Source organism: Lissotriton vulgaris, chromosome 9 (assembly GCF_964263255.1).
Source record: "Lissotriton vulgaris chromosome 9, aLisVul1.2, whole genome shotgun sequence".
In the NCBI taxonomy this organism is placed as follows: Eukaryota; Metazoa; Chordata; class Amphibia; order Caudata; family Salamandridae; genus Lissotriton; species Lissotriton vulgaris.
The window spans coordinates 388,106,066-388,124,727 of NC_141697.1; the positions used below are offsets into that span (position 1 = coordinate 388,106,066).

General features: G+C 44.0%; 1 protein-coding gene across 2 annotated transcripts in view; it reads left to right on the forward strand.

Moving 5' to 3' along the window:
- Positions 1-209: 209 nt before the first annotated feature.
- Positions 210-18,662, forward strand: part of CCNK (cyclin K) — a 482,638-nt gene continuing 464,185 nt past the window's right edge. For both annotated transcript variants that reach the window (XM_086937756.1, XM_086937757.1), the window contains exons 1-3: positions 210-1,060; positions 15,683-15,885; positions 18,278-18,529. In XM_086937756.1, the coding sequence (XP_086793882.1) occupies positions 18,333-18,529 (197 nt within the window). In that variant the 5' untranslated portion in view covers positions 210-1,060; positions 15,683-15,885; positions 18,278-18,332. The remainder of the gene's footprint in view (positions 1,061-15,682; positions 15,886-18,277; positions 18,530-18,662) is intronic.

The following is an 18,662-nucleotide window of genomic DNA, read 5'->3' on the forward strand; positions in this document are numbered from 1 at the left end:
TTTGAGTACGTAAATATGCTAAAGAACATATTCTACTGAATTCGGATTATTTTGGGGAAAGCGAAGTGACTACCACGGAGACAAGGTAAAGGCTGGAAATGGATGGCAGGAGCTTTTGAAGTTCGTTAGTTTTGTGCGTCTCAGACAGCGTATTGTGACGTTCGTTTGGCTGGGAAACCGCTTGCCAGTTCATTGGCTGTGGGTATGCTGACATTGCACCTGCCGCTTACAAACTGGGAAGCGATTGCACGTGCCCGTCTGCGAGTGCGCTTAGACAGGCAAACCCTTCGCCTGGGTAACCGCCGTCTCCGTTTCTTTTTTTGGGCAGGACATTACAGCACTTTACAGGAGCACGAGCCAAAATTCATTTTTAGGCACAGGGCGATTAGGTGATTTTCCAATAATCCTCGCCTGTTAAATTAAAGCCAGGGTTCAAACCTTGTTTTGTAGTTCCAAAGTCGGGTGCTCTGGTTTTAGATCACAGCTCCTTTATACGAATCAATTGTAACCCGATGTCTGTGAACTCTGTGAATTGGGTCTCTGTTGACACGCTGAATTTCCCACCGGACGTGCTTAGTCTGACCGGTCTACTCCCCGCAGCAAGGTCCTTGGCGCAGTTTAACGCCGCCAGCCATCCGGACCGTACACCGTGGTGTAGCGCGTCACTTCCTACGGCCCCTTTTGGCTTCCGTTTTTGTGCCAGTGTCCGAGGACCTCAGTTTTTCGTACTGGCTGTCTGAGCCAGCTGCCGTTATTCGCCGCCAGTACACAGTGCACCGTGTGTACGGGGCTCAGCCTCCTGAGCTGCCAACTGGACACTCTGGTCTCTACTCTTTTAACCTCCAATTCTCCTTCTCTGCCGTCACCTGGGGCTACGAATGTGGTGAATGAATAACCTGCCGACGAGGACTGCCTTCCAGCTCCGTACCGCATTGGCCTTCCTCCAAACAACATGAGTTTTGGCGTGGCTGGTACCACTAAAGGCCTTTCTGAGAGCAGTTTAAAGCCTTCAAGTTGGTAACGGATAGGCTCTTGCAAGATTCCTGTTGTGAACATTGCGGTTAGTATTTGTCTCTTATTTGTAACTATACACTCTGCAAACGTCATGATCGCATTTTTTGCTCATGTTGTTCTAGAGGACCGTAGTTGTTATTTTTTACTTATTCAAGCACAAAGGACTACTGAATAAACAAGTGCTATGTATTATTTTTAGTGTACTGCAACTGCCTGTTCCTTGCACACTAGTATTGCTAAATAGCAAGCTGCATTGGTTATAGGATTTCGTGTGTTGCTGTGGAGAGTTGCATAGGGCTGTTTTGCTATTCCTGTGTGTGTGACCTCACCAGTGAAGATTTATCAGGAGATACATTTGATCTATGTATAGATAATTACAGAAGTTAACTATTCAGACACCCCCCCCCTCCCGCCCCCCCAGGATATTGCGGCATAGATTTTCAAATTGTGTGGCTATATTTTACTCGTAATCATTGATTTTCAGTCTTAAATCAATAGAAACTGTTTTAGAAGAGTATTCCACTTTGAAATAAGCATGTTTAAAGTTTCTGCTCCTCTACGAAAGCACAGCTCCAATCCTAACCTCACGTGAGCCTTGATTTCACCTCCAAAGGGCATCCTGCAAGAGGGATAAATGTTAGGTGTGTATTATCCAGGTTTGAAGGGGACTCCCTTTCTTGTGGTGTTCAGGGCAGTATGTGTGCCAAGGAGCCCCCCACCCTCTCCCAAAGGTCTGTCTGCGTGCTTTACTCCGGCCTCTGCTTCCTCCAGTTAGAAAAACATGTTGGTGCTTACACATAATAAAGTCTGGCTGTAATAAAATACCTCAGCTGGCCATGGTTTCATCCCTCGCTTAATCCAGCTGCCACCAACTCAGAGGTCATTTTAATCAGCCGGGCCAGCTGCTAGTTAACAGCAGCTGCTGGCAGCGCCACAAATATGCCCCATAGCTGACATCTGTATCTGCAGTTTTTCAAGGGGAGCCTGGATTGTATTCATATAGCGCTTACCACCCTTGATGAGGTGTTGGCGAACTTTTCGGAGAGTATCCTGTTACTCCGGAATCCAAAACAGATTAGTAGTGAATTAGTATAAGAAAATATGAATTAATTTGAGTGGTGGACATGTGAGTCTGTTAGTTGGATGGTAAAGGAAAATGGAGAGAGAGAAGATAACTAACGCTCCCTTAAATTATACTAACATCAACTGCACCGAAAAGTAACTCTGTATACCTCCTTTATTGACTTGGAAACCGCTTTTGATGGCATAGACAAAGGGAGACTACGGCATAAAATTCTAAAATTGGAAATCTCATTGCCTTTACTGACTGCTATCACTTCATTGTACATGAGAACATGGTTAAGGGTGCTCCTAATCCGAGAAAGGGTGGTATTAGAGAAGCTCCTACCAGACCAGGGCTTCGTACTTAATCCCCTGTTGTCTTATCTGTACTTGGCAGATGTGATGGATGCTATAAAAATAAAGTTATCAACTCCCTAAAATTATGACAGCAAAGGACAGGTATACCTACTCCAGTACGCCAGTGACACTGCCCTTTGAGATAAGACCACTAAGGGTCTACATCAGAGGTCTTTAATCTGTGGGGCACGACCCCCGGGAGCCATGGAGTCCTGGAAAGAGGGTTGCACATTCCCAGGTCTCACTTCTGTTAAAATGCTTCAGCTGAAGTGTAATTCAGTGAGTCTCCTGTATTGGGAACCTGAAGCCAGGCACACAGCCAAAACAGTCCCTTGTGCCATGATGCCTGCTTACCTGGGTGAAATGCAAATGTGTGCTGTGAGTTAATCTACAAGTGTAAAGGGTTCTTGGTAGCCTGTTCTGGCTTTAATTGCTCAAATCACTCCAAGCATTGTGATGGCAGAGTTTTTTTTTTATTGGTAGTGTAAAGAGTTAACAACTGCACTGTGAAGTGCGTACTTGTAATCATAATTGTATTTACACAGCCCTTTGTACCCTTTAGGAGGTGTTAAAGGGACAGCTATGTAAAAAAATGTTTTGGATACTGTCTGGTGTTACTCAAATCTACATTGGGAAGCCCCATATTATCAACTATTTCCACATTTTGTAGCATTCTGTTTTACACTGTGTGTAATGCAAGTATAAAATAATGGCTTACACTTTCACAGTGCTTTCTGTCACAGGCTGTCACAGGCTGTGCCCTCATAGCACTAAAAATGCACGTCACTATTCTCCACTGCAGCAACCAAATTTAATTCTGTGACTCTCTGGCTACACATATGGCCATGTCTGAACTGGGGTGGGGTGGAGTGCAAAAAAACGATGGATTTAGGTCCATATCTCTGGGGTGAATGTATGACATTGTTCTGCATTCTGTCCATCAACTGTGGTTTTGCATTTGTCACCCCGAGTGGGATGGGTTTGCTCAGACGTGAGTCCCATGCTCTCCACACCACTGGAGTCAAGCTATCCTGGCTGAAGACGGCTGATAGCTAGAAACCGGTCCTAGGATGCTTGATTCGGGTCCAGGAAAGACATGGCTTGGCAGTTCGGGCTGGACTGTTCCTATGAGGCACAGGGTCAAGGCTGATTTTGCATATGTATTTCAACAAGAAAAGAGAGGTATTTTCTTGTTGAAATACATTTAACCGGGGACTAAGAGAGTGTCCTTGACTCTCCCTTTGTTGGAATATATGATTTTGCATATGGCCATGTCTGAACTGGGGTGGGGTGGAGTGCAAAAAAACGATGGATTTAGGCCCAGATCTCTGTACTCGGGTGAATGTATGACATTGTTCTGCATTCTGTCGATCAACTGCGGTTTTTGCATTACACACAGACCCCTGCAGTGCATTAACTTAGACATTTCATAATGTGCAAGTACATTTCCCACTGAGTACCAACTTAAAAATGTTTTTCCTTCATTTAAGCTACACACAATTTTATATGTAGCTACCTGTTGGGGAAAGGCCTAAAAAACAAACAAAATAATTGAGGTTTAATTATGAGAGGGTTGCGCTGTCAGGACATCACTTTTTTTTCAAGCTCTGGCAGCACAAGATTCTGAATCATATCTGAGGCGATGAAAGTCACCCGCGTGAGTTTGCATGGCCTTACGTGTTGCCTTACTCTGCATCCAGGAGGCGTTCTGTGGGCATATCGGTGGATTTTCCCACGCAACACACATGGATTTTGATGCTGCCCCAGATTTACGAAATCATGTGGACCTGTGGCAGCACCAAAACCTTACGCCGTCCCACAGCAGGCGTAACAAGGAGAAATGTTATAGTTTCTCCACATTTTTTCTCCTCTTTCCATGTGTGCCGCAATCTGTAGCACACGTGCTGCATTCTGTAGCACATGCCCATTCCTGCACAAAAACAATCCTGCCTATGATGGTGGTAGGCAGCAATTCGTGCTTCAACCCAGAGTGAAAGGACAGGAATGTACCATATTTCATAAATACGGTGCATTCCTGCCTTTTCACATTGGCGTAGGGCAGCACAGTAAGAAGACTTGCGGCACTCCCCTACACCAATTACTCATAAATGCTGCCCGTTGTGTTTAGCCACACTTTTGACTACGCCCTCACTCTCACTAATTTTTGGGTTACTAAAAGCTTTTTAATATTGTTTCCCCCTTGTAAAAATGATTTGCTGTGGTAATTGGGGAAATTTATGATTGTCAATAGTTGTAAATGATGAGGAGTACCTTGTGCTAGAAAGTTTGGCATGAGGGGTCCTTACGCCTAAAATATCTTGACAGGGGGGTCTCAACATCAAAACTTTGGAGACCTCTGGTCTACATAAAGCTCTGCTCCCTCTACATAAAGCTCTGCTCCCTCTACATAAATGTTGGCTTGAAAATAGCCTAAGAATCAATAAAGAAAAAAGAAAAATAGTAGTTATGAGGAAAAGCTTGAAAAAAGGCCATTGGCAGTTCGACAATATCCCCCTAACCCCTTCCATGTGTTTGTCGGCCAACGGCCGTCGCAAGCACTACCTCTGTAGTGTTGCGCACGTCCATTGGCCGACGCGGCCCCGTCCACTCCGCTAAACCGCCGCACTGCGGCGAAATTGCAGCCGCGGTTAAGCAGCTAAAATGAGTTAAAAACTATAAATATTTGGGAATGAGTTTACAACAAAGGGATGGATTGACAATGGAGTTAGAGATGTTGAAAGCCAAGGCCCCTGTCATAAAAGTTGCAATCACGCTGTTCTTTAACAAGGTCTTTTGTCCTATTCTACCAATGCTTTGTGTAGTGGCAGGCATTTTCCTAGTGACTATTATATACAGCATGATTGTCTTTCATTAGAAGTTAATAGGTTGGACAGACGTCGCTCAATGCCAGATGTACAGACTCTCCCATCTTACAGACTCCACATAAAAAGCACAAGTGCAACTGTATTTCTAACTTTGATGCCAGGTTTTCCTTCTTCAGACAAATTATTTGTCCTACATGAAAGCAACTCCGGTTCAATCCATGAAGGGAGTAATGTGGAAAAACCTTATGAAGGGAAAAATCTATTGTGCCACTATTTGTATTAAGCCTTAAAAAAATCTACCATTTGGAGACATCGGGGAGAAAACCTGGTCAGCCCCGCAGGTTAGGCAAGTATCAATGGAACAAGCCAGACTTTCTTTTCATGAAGATTTATATAAACCAAGGAAAAGAAAACTTTAACGGCTGTTAAGCCGCTCATGCACAGGTAATGAAAGACAACTATTCTTTAATCATCAGTTTACTACAAAAGTGCATGCCAATTAGATACATATTCTTTTAAATCCATTTAAAGTCTACCGATATGGCAATTTAAATTGTGATACAAATACTAGATGCCAGTTGGGCAATTAGCAAAAGGAGCCCCAGATTCATATCTTACGTCTGTAAATCCTTGATCACCGAAAGAAGATTTTATTAAAAACACAGTTCCTACTTTTAAACATTTGGTCATGTCAGGAAGCAGTAAGGATCTGCTTATCTGACACAAAGCCCCCAATGACTGGTGTCTTTTTAAAACTTGTGTTGATTACTTGTAAAACAAATTGAAGCTGCCTCCAGTATATGTGAGGAAGGTGATTGGTTTTTAGGGCCAATCTCGGTAGCCGTAATTTTACATATTTTTTGCAAATATATTGTCTATGTTTTTCATTACTATTTATATTGATTGCAATGATATTAATGAATTCTACAGTAAAACTCTAATCCATTCATTCTCATGGGTTAAACTCCTTTAGAAAGAACTACAGGTTCAGACTAGGTGACTGAGACATTCAAGCATGGTGACATGGCCACTGTCAATGGGCAACAGACATTGAGACAGGGATTCATTGAAACTGGGTCGGAAACATGAGCTCAGGGATAGGATACGTGGACACAGTAAAACGTACACAGTAGCATAGCTGGTCACAGACTAGAGTGGAGGAAGAAACTGACACTGGATCAGGTTAATGTAGGCACCAGGACAAGAATGCAGTAATGTGATAGTGAGCCACGGACTAAAGGATAAGAAGGTGGAATTGCTTGGAGAGGGAAACAGTCCTGGACAATGGTCCAACAAGACACAGACACTGTGACATGAATACAGGCCCACTGGGCTACGGGTGCATCAATACCAGGATAGGCATTCGCACACACAGTAGCCAGGGAGACTCAGGCCCTATGAATGGAGAGACCGCTCTGGGATATGCAGATCAGGACACTGGGTCACATGAGCAGATCCTTGGGCTATGGACACACATGCACCTTGAGGGAATCCATCAGTATTTGGAAACAGAGACAAAACTATTGGGAAAGGAAACAAATTAGACATGGGCACTGCGGCAAAACACATGGAATCTGGAGTAGGTACACAGATTCAGGGACAGAGAGATATGAATTCTTGTAAACGATGCCAGGAAGAAACGGACACAGAGTTAGGTACACCAACCAGGAAGAGACCTGCTTTTTGGTATGGAGTCACAGCCATGGGGTCCACAGGAATACATGGGAGCAAGGGCAGGGTGGTGCTGGCATTGGGAAAGGGACATGGGCACTTGGACAAGGAAATGCAAACCGCATGAATGATGGTGAGTTGTGGCGGTTAAGTAGGGTTCAGGATTGTGAAGTGGGAGATCTCGACAGAGGTCAGTGGTGGATGTTCAAAAAGTTGAGTAGTTATGCTGATATATGGAAGTGGTTGCAGGGCTATGCATTTTGTTATTTCATTGATTCACTCACAAATATTTTTACACAGCATATGAGCCTGTTATATGTAATGAGGCACCTATGGCTTTATATCCAGCAACACAGCATTTCGGGTTCTGTAGTCTTTAAATTTTTTTTTTTTATTGGGTACCTAATATATAACCATATCACATTCATCAGAGTACTTGCAACTTGCATATGGTCACATAGCATTCGTAACATAAATGCATAATGTTGGAACGCAGTAGGGTTGGCTCAGCATTAACATTGTTACAGCTTAGTCCTAACTACTATCTGATACCCGGTACTGTAGTCTTGATTTGTATTGACCTTGTAAGTGTGGTCAATGATCCCAGCACAGAAACTGTTGTCTACTGGACAAAGGTATTCGCAGAGCACCCTGCATCTTAGAGGACGTGTAATTGTGCCAGTACCGTTTCACATGAATTTGCTGCTGGCTGTGCTCCTGCCGTGACGTGTGTGGCGTATTTAAATCTATATAACTTTTATTTAAAATAGAACAGCAAAATTGGAAGGCATTGCATGTGGCGGGGAGGAGTGTGTACCAGGGAAGGGTTGCATGCATAGAGCAGGTAGAACAGAGTCCCTGTCCACCCTCTGAAAGATAAAAAATTGTGTTCTGCATGCAGGGTTTCCCTTGTTTCACTTTAATATTAAAAGCACAGTTTCTTTTGGGAGTGAAGGACAGTTCCTTTGACATGCGTGCTCTACACCATACATTTCTGCCTTCAGCAGTGAGATCGCCCTACTGGTTGTACCTCCTGAAGAAAGAGGTTTTCAAAACGAAGTATTGTATTATTACAATTAATGTACTCCTGATAAAAGCCTGATGTACCAAGTGCCCAGTCGCAAAGCGATCGCAGAGATTATGATTTATGATGACCATGGGCTTATTTTATGCTGTGACGGATGCACAGATCCTTTAATGCTACAAATTGACATTTAGTAAGTTTTGCAGACCCCATTAAGTGCTGCAGCCTCATCTGGCCTGGGTCTGAGAAGGGCTGTGTGTTTCCCTTGTACATTTGCCTGGAGATGAGCAGGGGAGAGGGGGTGTTTTTAATGATTATTCTTGTTCTTGCAATCAGTACATATGTCAAAGGTTCGTTGCACTTGCTGACACCGACCTCTCTGTCCAATGACTGCTACTACGCTCAGAATGTCACTGCTGTGCTCTATCTGGCTTGCAGCCTGTCTTCCCCCAAGCAAGCACTGAGTGTTCTGCGGTACTCATTCCTGTCCCTGCTGTTTGGCTGCAGAAACTGTCCCAGGATTCAACCAACCGGTAAAAGGGAAATACTATTACACCATGTTCTCAGTTGTAATTCTTTGGAAATGCACCCTGTGGAATTATAGGCCTGATAACTGTTCTACTAGAACCTCTGAACTCTTGTTCTGATTGGAAACTTAACTGTTGCCAGTGAGAAAGCAGGTGCTAGTGACTAGCATGAACACATGCTGCAGACATAGACAATGTGTGCTGCTTCTTGGCACCAGAAACTAAGGGTCATTCTGTCAGACATTCATGGGCTTTGTTTACAGGTGCACTACAGTATGTTAGTGCTATGGTTGTGACGCTTTTGTGCTCAATAATGGATGATTCAAAGCACTTATCCTGTTGAAAGCAGTTAGTTCAGCTGCAATATGTCCCATGGAATACAACACCGGCAGCTGACACTGTCCAGCCAGAGAATGGAGCACCGTTGCTGTATACCTGTCAGGCTGGCTTAGAGCTACTCGCAGGTGGCTGCAAACCCCTCCTGGGTTGGCTGCATGTGCATAACCTCAAAGGGTACTGTGAACTTCAGCACATACTTAATAATGTTGTAAAGTATATGCTGTCAACTTTGCTAAAGTTCCATATCAGAAATTCCCAACCTGGTCTGACTCGACCTGGGTGTAACTCACTTAGTGGAACTGAAGGTTATAATTTGCTTAGCTTCCACAAGTCAGCATCTTACTACTGTTACAGTAATCTGTTGCACAAGGGATTTTATCCCTTGTGAGTTTTGCAGGATGCCCTTCATGCATTCTTCCTGGTCTACCTCATTTGCTAATTGTCTTCCTTTTCTTGTTCAGACCTTTGAGGAACAGGAAAACAATCTGCTTTGATCACTGGTAGCCGTTTCCCAAAGTAGTCTTGCTCCATCCCAGTAGGGTTTTTAAAAAAGTATTTTTATTTGAAAGAAGAAGTCTCATACCAGCAATCGAGTAAACCCTGCAGCTTTATGATATGTTAGCATACACACAGCCGCAGGTTACATCTTAAAGCAGTCACCTGCAAAATGTTCTTATTCAAAATCTTCGATTTCCCCCCACCCTAAGCTGTTGTCTGGGCACTACCGGAGTGCAGATTGGGCCTCTGTGTTCCAGCCCCCCCAGATCTGTGTCAATTTTTAAGGGCAAGCTCTGTGTTCATAAATGTTTTTTCTGCAATTGTCGACCAATCCATGTCCCTTTCCAGGGTAGGCGGATCTCCGATTCCTCATTTTCGTGCACTGTTGAGCTTTGCATTAGCAAAGCCCAAAGTTACCAACATTTGTTGTTTCCTACTAAGGTCTGTTTGACTCCATCTGTTCAGGAGACATTGCTATGGCGTATGCTGGAGTGCTTTCCCACAGACCAACTGAAGTTGTCGCCCCACGGCTCGCTAATACTTCTGGATAATGGGACAGTCCCATATTATATGATAGAATGTGCCTTCTTGTCTGCATTTTATGTTACAACTCTGGTGTGCCTGCTCCTTCATTTTTACCAGAGTAACATGTGAAAGTATGCTCTGTGGCGAACCTTCAACTTCAGTTGGATTAGTCTGAGCTTTGCGGATATGGCCACTTCCATTGACGATGCCAACGCCTCCTGCCAGTCCTTATCTTCCATTATTCCTATGTTGTTCTGCCATTTTGTGCGTAGGGTCTGAGAAGGGTTTGGCTTTTTATTGAGTATTTTTTATATACCATAGAGATCGGCTTGGTGTCTATGTGGTCGTTTCGGAGCTTGTCCTCCAGTGGATTAGCCTCTGGGAGAACCGTACCCCATGGGATGGCTGCTTTAAGAGCGTTGCAGCTCTGGAGATATCTGAATGTCTCGGATGCAGCCATCTTATAATACTCTCATAGTTTAATAAAAGGTTTTACGTTGCACTTTAACAATAAATCCCCAACTCTTGAAATGCCAACTTAATCCCATTTGTCGAATCCAAGACATCGGCTCAGGCCACCCAGGCACTCCGCATCCCACAATGGTGTTGATTACGTCAATTTGTGCAGCTACCCTAGTTTCTTTATGCCAGAGAGTCGCCATTTGATGTGTGGTGCCTGTAGGCGGGATTGGATTGGAAGCCATAATTCCCTCTATTATCGGCGTAGTGAGATTTTATCCTCCCTCTCCATTTTCCATTTAAGACCACAAATCGGGGTTGTTTCTTATCCAGGCCTCCAGTGGCTCAAGCATTAATGCGAAGATCGGGGGGGGGGGGGACAAGGAACATCTCTGCCGGGTTCCTCTATTGGGGGAGAAGGTAGTTGATATGTGCCAATTTACCACTACTTGTGCCAAAGGCTTGGGGTAAAGCAGTTGAATCCATGCAATATACTGGGGTCCAAAATGCAGACGTTCCAGTCCCGCGCAGAGATAGGGCCCCTCAATGGTGTCAAACGCCATCTGCGCCTCTATCGAAATTTATTACTACCTCTTCTTCTATAAACCAACTTCTGCTGAGAACACCGTGCTGGCGTCTGAGGTTTAGGGCCGTGTTTCTACACAGCATGAGCATGACTGATCTGGGTGTACCAGTTGCGTAATGAGTGGTAGTAATCTATTAGCTAGTACTTTGGCTAGAATCTTTACTTCAGCGTAATGTAACAATATAAGGCGATATGAGCTACACAGTTCGGCCTCCATGCCCTGTTTATGGATGACTACGATTATGGCTAGTCTCTGATCATTTGAGAGGCTTCCCTGTATTTTGCTATCTTGATACATCTTACGTATGTGAGGAGCGCTTGTCGATGCAGTCATTTTGAATAGTTCCATTGGGAGACCACTGGAACCCATAGTTTTCACGGACCTAGTAGTGTTATTCACTCCTATAATTTCTTCGTCCGTGAGTTCACTCTCAAGTGTTTTGGCTTCTTCTAATGACAGCGATGGTAGTTGCAGAGGAACATCCTTTACGACGTAGATGTTACCCCGCGCTACCATTACGACGCGTCTCTTACAACGCAAGTCGTAACTACGACTTGCGCTGGAGGGCGCTCAAGGACAAGGAATAGTTAATTTACTATTCCAACACTTTCCCTACTATCCACGGGGACTGGTGTTGGAATAGTAAATTAAACTATTCCTAAGTCTGCACCCTACAGCGCAAGTCGTGGTAACGACTTGCGTTGTAAAACACGCGTTGTAACAGTAAGTGTGGTAATAGCCCGCGTCGTACCGTCATACATCCGTAGTTGCATATCCAAAAGCAATTCTTTAGAGTCATTAAGGTTTGTGGTGGACGAGGGGGAATACAGATTGGAAACATTTTGTGCAAATAGTTCCGCTATAACTCGTGGGTTTTTAATAATTTCGTCGTTCATAAGCCGTGTAACCCATCTGTCTGCTTTTTCCTCCTGTTCAATCATGCTAGTAGTCTCCCGGCTTTGCCTCCTGTTTCATATAGTCAGTGGTATATTGCCAATCGATTACTTTTCGCCACTTCTGTACCAAGTTCTTTTACTCTTGTTGATTAAGTTCTAGTAAGTGCACGATCCCTACTGAGGCCTGTTTTTTGTTTCCAAATCTCTGATCTGTTTCTCTATTTGTGTAATTGTGTCCTGTTTATCTTTTATAACCTTCTGTCAGGGATAATGCTTGCCCCTTGATAAGTTTTGTAGGCTTCCCTTAGTGTTTGTGTAGAGTTAACGAAGCCTTCATTTTCTTTGAAGTGGAATTTTGTTGTACGGAGTAAGTCCTTCCTGAATATGTGGAATTTTAAGATATTGGGATGCAAAGTAATCCAGGCCCTACCGACCGGTGTTCCCCCGAGTGAAATGTGACACACGGTGAGAGTGATTGGATATTCTCCACGCCAACTGCTTAGCATTGTGGAAGGAGGACAGTTGGTCTGGCCAGGCCAGTATATAGTCCATCCGTGAGTGGAATGTGAAGTGTGAATTATTTTGTTTTGAGTTCTCCAAACATCTGCTAGGCCCTTGGCCGACAGGTATTCCGCTAGGGTGGAGCAACAACCAGATTTATGGTTTGTCTCGGAGGGTAGCAGTCGCGTGTGTTGCATACTACCATATTGAGATCCCCACCTAATATCAAGTCTCCCTTGGGCAGGTCAAGTATTATTTTGCTTAGTTCCGGGAGGGTGACTTTTTGCAGAGTTGGAGGAACATAAACCAACCGCAGTCTGAGTGGTATGACCTCCCATGTGCCCGTAATGGCTGCCATTCTACCCCGTGAATCAGAGTATGAATTGCCCCAAATGAAGAGGAAGTTCTTGAGTATGAGGATCCCTGTCCCCCTAGAGCCCGCTGTAAAGCCGGCATGGGCAGTCCGTGTATAACCCCATTTATTTAACGCCTTACATGTATTTCCCATCAGATGACACCACGTCAGGATTATGACGCTTGAGAAATTGGAGGACTATTCCTCTTTTCTGTTTGTCTCCCAAGCAGTTTACATTTCAGGACAGCAGTCTAAGGGGGGGGGGCAGGCATCGGGGGGGGAGCTACATGAGGCAGGTCATCGGAGTGGATAGAGGTTGGCTTATTTGCTGTCACGGCTGTGTGAAATACCACCTGTATGCTTGACTGCAAGTGACTGAAGAAAGCGCTTTCGCACACTCAAACTAACAAAAAACATAATCCCCAAATGGCATTTATGACCCAATGTTCAACTCTGGTATTTAGAAAAAAACCTCCCATAACCCCCCCCCCCCCGGCATGCCGCTGCCTGACGGTTTAGGACCAACCCGACAGTCCAACATGCAGAGCACCTGTCTATCCCCCCCCCCCCCCCCACCCCCATCACCAAAAAAAACCTAGCAGCAAAGGCGAACTAGGACTTCAAACCCACCCCACCCCCTCTCTGCTTCATCAAAGTGATCTGGTATATATATTTAACAGTTTAAACTTTACGTCCGGTAGTGTTTGGTAGCTTTCAGGAACACGCTTGTCTAAGCTCAGCACTGAGGTCTGTGGCTGAATTGCAGAGCTAAGCAGCGGCAGTGACACGCTAGTTGCCCCCGCCTGAATTGTTGGATGTGCTTGGAGTTCCACTTGCGTTCAATTCAGAGCCAGTTTGCTTATTAACCAGACGATTGGATTGTTTGCCTGAGTGGCCGGAATGATCCACCGTGCGCCATCCTCCCAGCCACTCCCATGTATCCTCAGGGCTGGAGAAAAAACAGGTTTTACCATCCGTATTTGACGTCTTGCTCTCTGAGCATTTTTTTTACTTCAAGAAATTTGCACCTTTTTGTTTTTGCACGTTTAGGGTGAAATCTGGAAAGAATAAAATGGCGCTGTTTTCGAATTGGACGGGAGGGGCCAGGCGTGTTCTTTGTAGTATTATGTCGCAATCCTGAAAGTAAAAGATGCGTGCAAGAATGGGTAATGGGGGGGCGGTCTTTGTCTCCCACCTGGAACTCGATGCTCCCTCTCCACAGAGAAACAATTGGACAAGTCTCTGGGTTGAAGATGTTTCAATATAAGGTCCTCCACAAACAAATCGGTGGCAGGGCCCTCCGCACGCTCAGGAACACCTATTATACGCCTGTTATTGCTTTTAGATCGCCCTTCATATTCGTCCAATTTTGTTTCCAGCGTTTCGGACGTGTCATTCAACACTTTCACGTGTTGGTGGAGGATTCTGATTTCAGTGTATGGGTTGTCTCCTCCACATCCTGGACACGACCACTCAGTTTGCGTAGATCCGCCCTCACCAGTGAAACTTTGGAAGTTAGTGAATCAATACTTGATTCTAGTGATTGGTGAACTTTGGTGCTGGCTGCCATGATATCTTTTAAACTTGCTTCGTCTTTCTCCACTGCTGGCCCCTGCGAGTTGGCGCCCTCTTCGTGCCATTTTCGCAGTGCGAACTTATCCAATTTAGTCTGGTTTGTGCCCCGTCCTCTTTTCTGGGTCGACATGGTGCGTCCTCCAGGTAAGCCAACCACGGGATAGTAAGGCTGAGGGTCAGCCCACTGGGTACTCCCCGCCACCTGACCAGGGGATCACCATGCGGCCTGTTGGGTTCCCCCAGCTGGGCTGTAACCCCACTTCAAGTATTGGCCCATGGGCCAAGATGGCGCGCAGTTTGCTCGCCGAGCTGTGCCGCTACCCCCGGGGCGTCAGCGCAATTCTGAGTCACACTGCAGGCAATGTTCTTGCAGAGGAGGTGTGTGCCGCAAAACCGGAAGCTCCACCCCTCATGTCTTCCTCCGGCGTATCAACGACTGTGGGCCCTGGCCTTGGGCGGAGTGAAGGCCGCAGAGAGTCACGTCTCCCTGTCGCCGCCGGGGCAGCTGGATTTGTCGCAGGTGGGGCTGCTGCTACCGGACTACATCAGGAGCAGCTTCGGACCCTTTCCAATCCGATTTTGTGTCCGTTGGAGGAGGTAAGTGGATCGGGCTTGCGGACCTCACCTCGTGTGCAGCCATGCCCCCCCCCCCATTGGGGTTTGAGCGTTAGGTTGCCTCAGTTTAACGTACCTGCATCATTAGTCTGTGATAGAAGCTGTACATCCTCACATTTGTTAAATAATTATCCCAGTCATCATTTTCATCTAGTCAGTTTACGTTGGAGGTCTATTTTTTCTGTAAGTCGGTCTTTTGCATCACTTTGTAACTTTGCATGTCTTTATCATGTGATGTCCTCGCTGATGTGCAAGGTTGCTGAATAAGTAACACCAGCAGGCTGAGCTGCTGATCTAAATGTTTGTTCTTTTGCTGTTTAGGAATGTAGACGAGGTTGCGACAAAATATATTTGATCTGCTGCTGGACAAATTATCGCCCCTAATAATATCTATATGCCCAACTTTTTGTTTTGTTTTATTTCTTGTTTTTAATTTTACTGTAGACGACATTAATACATTTTGATTTGTAGCTTGAGATGCCTTTTTAAACTCACTCTCCTGTTTATTGCAAAAGATCTCCAGATTGGTGCTCCATACTTGGAGCCTCTTCACACTGTAAATTAAGTAGTGGTGAAGGAGGAGCAGCCCGATGATGTAAAAAGCAGCTTAGGTTGTGGGTTATGGCTTGCATCCTTTTTTTGAGGACAACACACACTATTGGGGTTTTTGAGTGGTTTGCCAGAAAATATCTTTCTATTCTTTACTGATTAGCTCCATTGCCCTAATTGAATGGGTAGTAGTTACTCCTACATACAGTCACAATATCTTTGTGGAAGGTAACTCTTAAAAAGATAGCTAATGCTGTAATTTATTGTTTTTTTTGTCAATTCTGCGGTCTTGTTTCTTGACAGGTGTAAGCTATTGGGACAAGGAAGTGGAGTTCTTTCACACAAACCTTGCTATCTTCTGCCAGTAAACACAATCAAAGACTCTTACTACACATCACCAACAGACATCTTCTTCAGTACTGCCACCTACTGTCCGTGGCAGCAACCTGCAGCTCTGGTCTCCTTTTACTGTCTAAACTCCATCACATTTGCAGCAGCGGCTTCTAGTAAGTACTTCTTTAGGATAAGTATTGGAGGTTGCCGCAGGTGTACTGTAGATAATTTGTGGGTGCTGCACAGGTGATTCAAATCTGAGATTGAAGGTTTTCCCTGGTCTAATTTCTGGTACTTCAAATGCTGATATACCCTCTCATACAGTTTGCACTTGCTACAGTAAACCATTATAGAAGTGCAAGTGTGTTGCAGTTCTACCATACTACATTCATAAAGCCCAGTTTCTGACGTGTTTGGATTATCTGTAATTTGGTGCATTGACACTGGCCTTGTATCGTAGTTAGTTTACCCCCACCCTCTACCCCGTTCTACATTTGAACCCCTCTTTGCTTGCCATTAAAATTACCTCTGATGATTAATTGTTACTATTTTACCTGGAAAAAAGAGAAAAGCACCTGCCAATTTGTATTCTTTTATTTTTGCCTATCAACTTTCCTCTTATATCCACCTCAGTATTCAGCAATAATGCTATTTGTATTGAGCAGTGTACCTGCATGTAAAACACAGTACCATTCTGATCATGATTTACTAGTTGCCTCAAACAGTCTGTGGTGTGGTTAATGGCCAAAATTATGTTACCAGTCTTGTATGCTTTTTAGTCACAGATGATGGTGGTTCTTTCCCTTTGTTGTTAGATGCATCAACATCCACCATTTCACCATGAGATATAGTCCTGAAATGGCATGGAAACATGCCATCACAAATTAAACAGTGTCATATGGTTTTGCATCCCTGTCTGTTTCTGTGATTTTCTCTTCTTGAGTATCGAACATTTGTATTTAAGTCTGAAATATTCTATGCCAACGCGCAAAATTACAATGTATGGAGATATAATTAATAGATTTAGTTCCGTAATGTTTTCTTTGCAGAATAGTTAATGGAAATATAGAAACACTATTTATATTATTTGAGTCTGTTTGATAGAGCCAACAATACGATTAAATTGTAGACTTTATAACAAAACTGCTAATATTTAAGTGTGAATACTTTTTCTGTCCTTCTGTTTTCTGTTTTATAATTAATTTCCAAGGCATCAGTTTAATCCTTACTTGGCACCTAAGCTTCATTCATGCATACTTGAAACACCAAAGTACCAATTCATGCCTAAAAATCTTTGTTTAATTAACAAATGTAGACTTCCTTCTCCAATGTATAGGGTTTCATTGGGATCACCTTCTAAATACTCCCCACCAGTAGAGTATATATTATTGGATTGTTAAAATGTGCGTGTGCTTGAATTGATTGTGCTAGAAGTCTAACATTTTTAAAGTGCTACCGTTCTGTGACTCCAAGATTAGTTTTAAAGAAATGTGGAGGGGAAGGCAAGATACGGTGTAGTCTCCACCTTTTGCTCTAAGTACCACAAAGATGCTATGAATATATAGGTAGGAGTCACTACTAGCTTTCCAATTAGGACATTGGTGTTACTCGGGTTTGTTGCAAGGCCATTTTCAGCCACCCGTTCAAAAAACCCTGACAACCATGGTGTGTCCTAAAAAACAAAGGACACACACGTCCAACTCCAACCTAGGTTGCTTAATTATTTGACGGGAGAAGGAGCTCTTAGTAAGGAGCACTTGAAGGTAGATCTCTTGTAATGAATCAAAGTATGAATTAAAAAAATACCTCATGATTAGTCCATTTTCATTTGTGAATGTTGTATGTGATGATAAGATTAATGCACATAACACTACGATACAATACGTGTGTATTACCCTGGATCAATATTAGGTTGATCCTATCAGGAAAGTGTGTCTGGCCCTCAAAGGTGAGGAGTGGTGATGGCTCGGGCGTCTTTTTGGAAAGTAATAGGTCTTCAACCAGTGCACTTCAGGACGTGAGTTTTACCCAAGACGGGCCATCACATCAACCTGATACAGGTTAATACCGAATCTTATTCAGAGACCATACTCTGCCCACTCCTAGAGGAAGTATACTCAACCATCCAGGAGCTTAGGAAGTCGGGCTAAAAGCCCCAGTCCCTTTCTGGTCAGTAAATGTGTTTTTAATGTTAACCTAGACAACAGTTAAATTTTGATGTGTCACTCGAGGTATTTTTTAAATCTTCATTTCATTACAAAAGATCTCCCTCTATGTAATCTATTTGCGGAGCCTCATCACACCATAAATTGATGAATGGTGAAGGAGGAGCAGCCCGATGATGAAGCAAGCGACCTAGGTTGTGCGTGAGTCTTCCATCCTCTTTTTCGGACCCCCCACAGTATTAAGGTTTTTTGAGAGGGTGGCCAAAAAAGATCTTGCAACTCTACTCATTAACTTCATTTTCCTAATTGGTCAGGTAGGAGTTACTCCTACCTATAGTCACAATGTCTTTCTGCAAAATAACTCTTATAAAGATGTCTGATGCTATTTTTTTTCTTTCAGCTTTTCAGTAGACTGGTTCATCATCTATTGAACAAAGACCTATCGTCTTCAGTCAATGAAGGAAAACAAAGAAAATTCCAGCCCATCTGTACATACTGGTAACCTGGATCATGCTAAGCCTTGTTGGTACTGGGATAAGAAAGACCTGGCACATACTCCCTCACAGCTAGAGGGCCTTGAACCGGCTACAGAAGCAAGGTATCGTAGAGAGGGAGCAAGGTTTATCTTTGACGTCGGAACTCGCTTGGGACTGTATCCTTTGAAAATTGATTTCCCTACACATATGTCAGCTTATTTCTGCATGTCTGTAAATCCCTGAAGCTGGTGGTCGGTCGACTTTCCTTTTTCGCTTGCAGCCCCTAAATGTTATCCTTGCCCTTCATCA